Source organism: Octopus bimaculoides, chromosome 12 (assembly GCF_001194135.2).
Source record: "Octopus bimaculoides isolate UCB-OBI-ISO-001 chromosome 12, ASM119413v2, whole genome shotgun sequence".
Taxonomy (NCBI): domain Eukaryota; kingdom Metazoa; phylum Mollusca; class Cephalopoda; order Octopoda; family Octopodidae; genus Octopus; species Octopus bimaculoides.
In genome coordinates this window covers 55,872,236-55,880,829 of record NC_068992.1, presented here as the reverse complement: position 1 = coordinate 55,880,829, position 8,594 = coordinate 55,872,236, and the positions used below count along the sequence as shown (strand labels likewise).

At 35.9% G+C, this 8,594-nt stretch overlaps 1 protein-coding gene across 1 annotated transcript; it reads right to left on the bottom strand.

Moving 5' to 3' along the window:
• Nucleotides 1–3,211: 3,211 nt before the first annotated feature.
• Nucleotides 3,212–7,282, bottom strand: LOC106870132 (WD repeat-containing protein 27). The gene has a single exon (XM_014916124.2). It carries the CDS (start codon nt 7,165–7,167, stop codon nt 4,336–4,338), a length of 2,832 nt encoding a protein of 943 aa, XP_014771610.1. The 5' UTR covers nt 7,168–7,282; the 3' UTR covers nt 3,212–4,335.
• Between the last annotated feature and the right edge of the window lie 1,312 nt (nt 7,283–8,594).

Below are 8,594 nucleotides of genomic sequence, written 5' to 3'. Positions count from 1 at the left end.
AAAAAAAAAAAGAAAAGGCAAAATTCTACATAAATAGATTTCCCAGTGGAACTCCAGAATCCAGAATAACTACTAGAGTATTCATAGGTAGATATACATACACACACATCTCTAAACATTCCTTGTTGACATTATGACTAGCTGCTGTGTGCTTTCGAAGGCCTGTGGAATAAAGGAACCCTTTGCCTGAAAAAGAAGAAAGCATTGGTGACTGGAAGAGCATCTCTCTGTAAAATCCTGCCTCAAATAACTCTCTGTCCAAACTCATGCTAGCATGGAAAAATAAATACTGAATGAAGGAACAAACAAATATGAATGTGTGTGTGTAATATGTAATGTGTGTGTGTGTATATATATATATATATATATATATATATATATATATATATATATATATATATATGTGCAGTAAAGGGTAAGGATCCGCTCTCTGTCATGAAAACTATGGGATTGCACCTAGAAATTTCCCTTCCGAAACACAACCAGGCAAGGTTGTTTATGGAAGACCAGCAGTCGGCCATGCGTACCAGCCTCCCCTCTCCATTCCACTGATGTTATCCAAGGGAAAGGCAAAGGGCTGATACAGCTTGGCACCTGTGACGTCGCAACTCATTTCTACAGCTGAGGGAACTGGAGCAACGTGAAATAAAGTGTCTTGCTCAAGAACACCACACATAACCCTGTCTAGGAATTGAACTCACAACCTCACTGTTGTAAGCCTAATGCTCTAACCACTGATCTATGCACTTTCACAACACACACACACAAACAGATATATGTATACTATAAATTATCAACTAAGTTATTTAAGTTAGAAACACTATACAGAGGAAATAACAAATATATTCTTGTGTTGGACCTCTCAGTGTGGATCTTGACAGCTTGTAGCTCTTTAATGACCTTCAACTGATGTGCATACAAGTATGCCGTGTGCATACATATATGCGTGTGTGTGTGTGTGTGTTTCTGCTGGAGGTGTGAAACATGTAGCTGGAGTCTCATGAAAGATCAACTGTATTCAATGCCCTTCTTCCTAGACTGGGTAATTTGACATGTGTAGTGTGTGAAAGGGCTTGCAAGTTGATTTTGGGTCTGAAGAGACAGAAGTACACACACACACACACAAACTATTACTCAGAGTTTCACCTTACCGTTTGTCAGACAGTTGCGATCATACTGTCTGACGAATGGCAACGTGGAACTCTGAATACAAGTTTGTGAAGATTATTTTCTGCTTTAATAAAAAGTATATATGTGTGTGTGTGTATACATGTATGTATACATAAATATATTTATATAAAACACACATAATTATATATATATATAATTACTACTGTACATTGCAGTCAATGTTATATATAACAGATATAAATTTAAATTATATTATTATTGTTCTTGTCAGATCAGAAGGGAGAGATGTCAGAGATAGTAGACAGTTGGGGTCGACACTTCCCGGTAATTTAGTATGCCACTTCACCTGCAATGGTTCAAATTCTACAAGGGTTGATTGTTTCCTTTCATTCTCTGAAAAATTAATAAAATAACTATAGCAGTATACAAGGATCAATTCAAATATACTGTTTGTTACGAAACTGAACTTGTGTTCTTAGTCAAAAGTAATTTTTTGTCTTTTTGCGTTTCGACTTATTTTCTTCGACAAAATTTTTGATTCTAGTCGTTTGTTTAACCTCTTGACAAACACATTTTTTTCTCACTTTCCATGCAAAAAACATCATATTTTTTTTTATTATCTATTTTGAATGTTTATATAAGGAGTAATAAGTACACAAATTATTTTGAATCAGTTACGATTTGTTATGAAGTTACTGATAGAAATGATAGAAAACAAGTATAACATCATGAACAAAGTACTTTGGGCTGGAAATGATTGGCAGATACTTCAGAGTACAGGGAACATACATTTTCATTCAAATACAAAGTTACTAGACACCTCTGAACAAAAATATGCAGGATAATATTGTAAAAGGTTAAAAAAAACTCTTTTTTGTGTCTCTTAAAAAGGGTTTCCTTAAATGGTGTCCAGTTCTATTTTGCAGTTAGTAATGGTAACTACTGTGCAAATGGGATGCCATCATGTATATGTAGTGTGAGAATTGAGAATGCTTCTTGGAAAATTAGTTTCCTGTTAATGATGTGGACAATTTAGTGCTGTTACTTGTAAAGAATATTCTAGATTACTAATCATTGATTGAACATATTATCCTGCGTATTTTTGTTCAGAGATGTCTAGTAAATATATATTTGAACGAAATCAATAGAAGAAATCAGAAGCTAATTAAAATTATCTTTCCATTTAGGTAAACTAACAAGTGTCTTTTACAATAGTGGTAGTAGTAATAATAATAATACTTCTTTCTACTTTTTGCACAAGGCCCAAAATTTTGGGAAGGGGGCGAAATTATGTTGACCCTAGTGCTCAACTGGTACATAATTTCATCGATACTCAAAGGATGAAAGACAAAGCCGACCTTGGCAGAATTTGAACTGAAAATGTAAAGCTGGAAGAAACATTGACAAGCATTTTTCCCAGCATGCTAACATTTCTGCCAGCTCGCCATCTTCATCATCATCATCATCATCAGTAGCAATAATAATATTTTCTGGCATACAAGTCGATGTAGTATATAAACATGTTGGGTAAACATTCAAATATTGTCACTATCTTTCCAAATCTTGCTGCATTTCATCTGGAATTTTTGGTCTTCCAAAGTCTTCTTGATGTATAAGTTGACCTGCTTTTCTTAAATGTAAATTTTGGTCTGAAAAATATTGATTTATATGCTGAAAAATGCTGAGTTTTCTATTTGATTTCTCTGTTTCTCCTTGAAAAGATTTTTCTTTTGTTGAGTCTAGGGAGAATCATTATGCCAATATTAATAACATGCACATGCGCAAGCTGGCAGAGTTGTAAGCATGTCAAGCAAAATGCTTAGTGGCGTTTCATCTATTTTCATGTACTGGGTTCAAATTCTGCTGAGGTCCACTTTAACTTTCATCCTTTTGGGGTAAATCAAATAAATTCCAGTTGAACACTGGAGTTGTTGTAATCAACTTACACTCCCCCAGACCTGATGGCCTTATGGCAAAATCTGAAATCAATAATAATAACACGTGCACTGGTTCAATTCCACTCCTTTATAATTAGTCCAATCATTTCAACACACCAATTCTCATAAAAGAATCTTGAAAACCAAATACAAAAACAAAGTTATTTTTTTTCTATCCTTTATTAAAATAATTACTTCAAGAGAAACATTTCTAAACCTTTTTGTTTTTCTAGATTTTTGTTCTTTTACCACAAGTTTATTTTCCTGATTTCATCAACCTCCACCCTCTCCTCATACCATGTACGAAAAGAAAGCAGTCTTGTATACAATACAAATCTATTGCATACACTCTTTTTTATTCCTTTACTTGTTTCATTCTTGAAACTGTGGCCATGCTGTGGCACCATCTTGAATGGTTTAGTTCATCAAATCAACACCAGTCTAAGCTCATTGTGGAGGCACATAGCTTAGTGGTTAGGGTGTTGGACTCATGATCCTATGATAGTGGTTTCGATTCCTGGACCAGGCAACGCGTTGTGTCCTTGAGCAAGACACTTCATTTCACGTTGCTCCAGTCTACTCAGCTGGCAAAAATGAGGAAACCTGTGATGGACTAGCATCCCGTCCAGGTGGGGAATATATACACCATAGAAACTTGGAAACTGGCCCTTATGAGTCTGTATGACTTGAGAACATAGCCTTGCCTTTTTTTTGTTTTTTTACCTCTAAGCTCATTCTATAAGTTTTTTTCTTTATGATGAGCTGCTGTTATGGGGGACAGTAACAAACCAACATTGGTTGGTAAGCAATCACACACATAATGGGCTTCCACACAATTTCTGTTTACCAAATTCACTGGCAAAGAATTGGTTGGCCTTGGGCTATATATAGTAGAAGACAGTATAAACCCACAGACTCACACTTATCAACTTTTTCTCCTCCCACCCTCCCCACACCAAACTGTTCATCTCCTACTCTCAGTTCCTTTGTCTTCACTGGCTCTGTAGTGACAACCATGACTTCGAGACACAGTCCCAACTGGGAGTGATTATTTCCACCAAATCCTACAAGGCAGTGCCCCAGCATGGCTACAATCCAGTGACAAGTAAAAGATAAATGACAGGCATATTGCCTCAGATTTAAAAAGTACCAAATGACACTCATGCTTCTTCCTAGGACATTACAAATGGAGCTGAAGACTATTATAAAAGTAGCCATTGAAACCGTCAAATCTAGTTTGTTGAAACTCTGGTGTTTCCTTAACATGTCATAAATTTTGACAAGTAAATGTATAGAGTTGACCATTTAAAGTTGCTGTTGTAAGTTGTGGAATGAAAGGGTGGTATGCAACATCTGTTACCACATCAGAATGTCTAGTTAACCTTGTACAACATGTTCCTTCTCTTACATCATATAAATAAGCAGTATAGTCTTCTGATCCGGCCAGGACATATTGACCACAAGGACTGAAAACAGCTCGGCAAGTATAAGCCCGATTGCAGTGTTGTTCTAGTTTGCGCACACACTGGCCCGATCTTAAATCCCACAGTTTAACAGAATCAGTGAGAGCAGTGGTCAAAACTAAATCATAGGCATTTGGTGGTAATGAGAGATAAGATGAGCCTGAATTCATGGCTAAACAGTATGGAACTGTTGGATGGACATTTGTAATCAGCTGAATTATTTGACCAACGTTCATATCATAAACTGAAACTGATCGATTAGTTGTGCAGCAAAGCACTACATAAGAATAGAAAGAATTAATAGCTGTTAGGTCAGTTATACAGTTACCATCTGTTTGGTAGGTTCCGACTGATTTATATTTGCTCTTAGTAATGTAACGTTGCATATCTTCTTTAGTTGAATCTAGATGATATTTGTAAAGATGAAATGAATCACTGGCTGCTAACAGTATAAAGTTATCCATATAGTAGAACTGTGCTTTCTTAATATCCTTTGTAAAACAACTTGTTTGTTTGTCGCAAGAAAAGTTGCTTTTTATTTTGGTAAATTTCATCAATGGTACTGGTTTATCCATTTCCCAGACAGCTGCCGATTCATCCGAGGTTGTTATCAACCACTTGCTATTATAACTCCAGTCAATAGAATTAACAGACTTACTGTGGCCAAGATAACTGGTCGTGTTATTGACCAGTGATTGTTTTAGCACTACTACTGAGCTGTTGATTGAACCGACAGCTAGTTTACTTCCACTTGGTGATATTTTGATGCATGTTATGGCAGCAGAATTGTCACTGATTTGCAAAGATGTCTTATAGTCAGTTATCTTTTCTGGATCAAAGTTTTCCTGGATCATCTTTGTTTTGAAATGTGATTTTTTAGGCAAAGGCTTTGATTTTGTTTGAAAATTATTGGTTTTTGGTGTAAACATCGTTTGATGCGTTGGAGATGTTGAATAACCTGAGGACTTCACTTTATTCGAAAATGTGACTTGATAGTCTGTATGTACTTTGGGTTTAGATTTGGTCTTTTGGATCTTTTTAATTTTGCCTACAGGAACAAGTTGTGACTTTAACACAGAAGTTTCAGTCAGTAAAGTGCAAGGATAAATGATGTATTTCCGTGAAGAAATATCATCAGACAGTTTTTGTTGGTCATCATCATCTAATAAACATTTAAGCAATAACGAATCATCGTTATTGATTTCATTAAATGTTTCAAAATTCGATTGCATTCTTGATATATTTAGGTTACTGCTGAAGGAATTTGCTGTTAAAAGTAAAATGTCGTCTTCTGTTTCTACTGGTAGCATTAGGCTCAATGTATTGAAATCTCCCAGCAGTTCACTGTTGTAAAGTTTTAAATCTACTGAAGCAAGGCATTCTAAAGTATAAACATTTAAACAGAGAACAGCATTGTTTGTACCAACTACTATTAATGGCGATTCTATTAACTTTTCATAGTCCATATCATTGTTTGTGAAAAGCGATCTGTTATGCAGTCTTTGACGATGTTTCGGTTGAAGTAAATCTTTTTCTTGTGGTAAATAACATAGAGATAACACAAGGCAGTTACTCTCTACAGAAATGGAAGATAATCCACTGCTATCAGCCGCTACACTTTCGTCAACACAAGAAGTATGCATCTTCGTAACTATTTCAGAACAATCAACAGACTGTATAATTTTAAATAAAGAGTCTTTTTCAGATTTATTCGATGTAGCATCAGGCAAAGATAGATTTATAACGACCAGATGACCATTTGAAGTACCAACGAGTGCAGTATCTTTTTCCCAATTCAAGCCCAACACAATTGGAACTGCCATCGAATAAGGCAGATAACCCCTATGTAGCACGCGCACAGAGCAGAGATCCCAAACGATATACGACGAATCATCAGATATAGATATTAGGATGTTAACATTACGGTGATGAAATTCTATAGCATTTACGAAACATTTGTGAGCTTTTAAAATCTGACACTGTCTCTCAGTATCAGTCAACCAGACTGGTTGATTCCGTGACGATCCTTCGACATCTGCGCCGATAAATATCACCAATATATCGGTGTCCAAGCACACAGCAATGCAGTCATTATGCCAACTAAACACACAGTAAGATATCTCACTGTAAGACGGTATTATATCGTCAGCATATAACACACAGTTTTCACTGTTTGCAAAACATGTGTTCGTCGTCGTAACAGAACTCAACTCCTTTATCTGATTTTGCACTTGCTGTTCAAGAATAAAATTCAAATTCCAAATCATAACACATTGTTTGTTCACTGAACAGAGTAAGCCTGTCTTTGTAGATAATTCTTGAACATTACGTCCCTTTCGCCAAGATGAAGACACGTGCTTTGAGAGAGCTATAACTTTTACCGGTTTCTTGTGTTCTAGCAACAACAAAGGAGGTGTTCTAAGTTGAGTGTAATCAACCGGTTTACTCGTGTACAGTCGCTCAGTGGTTCTGGAACATTCTGGAAGTTTCCAAATACCTAACTGATTTGGAAGAGAGTAAATGGAAGCAACATACTGACCGTTAGAAGCTGCAGCAAGTTCAGAAGGCAAGACGTTCGTCGTGATACTTGCAAGTGATGTTATATCAAGTGATTTATTCTTATGATTACTTATCATTTTCCTGAAATATCTCAGTTAATATATTCCCATCGGTATCACAGGAGAAAATTTTATTGAACGGAATTACGTTCTAACTGTGGAACAATGTAACACTTTTAAGTACAATTTAAAAACAGATAAAAGTTTATCTTCGTTGCTAGGCTACGCCGTGGAAACAAAAATTGCCTCCCTTTATACTGAGAAAGGAATGCAAACGTGACTGACAGCTGGCTCAGGGCTTCGTAATAATTAGTCTACCTATTTACTAGCATAAGAATATCCTACCTTTGAGTGGGATATTTAGCTTTCTTTTTGAGAGGGAAATTAAATACTAAGAAAGAGAATTAGAGAGAGGTGTGAAAAATATAGAAACGTACTTCAGTAGGTAAAGAAAAGTTTGAAACTTTGGATATAATAATTAAAAAAAAAGAAAAGAAAAGAAAGAAAAATGATATGTATATATATATATATATATATATATATATATATATATATATATATATATATATATATATATATATATATGTGTGTTTGTGTGTCTGTGTTTGTCCCCCCCAACATCGCTCGACAACCGATGCTGGTGTGTTTACGTCCCCGTAACTTAGCGGTTTGGCAAAAGACCCCGGGTGTTTTCGGACCCCACACTGCTGATTTTCTTCGCAAAATCGGGATAAATGCAGTCTGTAAGAGAAACGAGTCTCGTGAGGTAGAGTGACTCTTGCAACGAGTGACTCTGGCCATCCTCCGCGGCAACGCCTTTCCAATCTTGACCGCGAGGTGCGGCTAAACATCCCATTTGTCCTGGAGTGTAGAACCCGTTACTTCTCCTATCCCCCATTTTCAACTGCTTAATTTCACCCCATTTTTTAAAATTATTTTTCTTTGTTCTTCGGTGAGGTAGTTATGGGTCTGTCTCTGGATAATTTGATGTTTTATATATTTAATGTTTTTTCATTTCTGTAAAAATGTTAATAAAATTTTGATGAGTTATTTCCCTTGAATAATGTTTCACTATGCTTTCAGAGCAACCAGGAACGTTCACTCGATTGATTTTCTGAATAAACCGCGTTTCTACCTATTTGATGAATGTAGTACATGCTAAGACTTACAACGACTTATTGTATGAGACCGAATACATTAGAATGGGTAATATTACAATTTCTGGAAAGACTTCCGCCAGTTTCCACCAAATTTGTTTATTAAAAAAGTTTTTTTTGTCAAACCCCACGTTTTCGGATACGGAGGTTCTGGAAAATTGCCAAAAATCGGTATTGTTAAATTTCCCCCTTCTCCCCAAATTCTTCAATTTTGACTTTTTCCCCAACACTAACCGTAACCCTAAAACCCTAACCCTAACCATAACTACAGAAATGTTTTAAAATTTTTGTCCGAATCATAATGTCTGTATTTTTCTGCATATTTAGCCCCCCCTCCCCCCCCCAAAT

What these genes read in the sequence shown, in the direction of transcription:
- LOC106870132 (XM_014916124.2), bottom strand. Translation starts at nt 7,167, where the DNA reads ATGATAAGTAATCATAAGAATAAATCACTTGATATAACATCACTTGCA.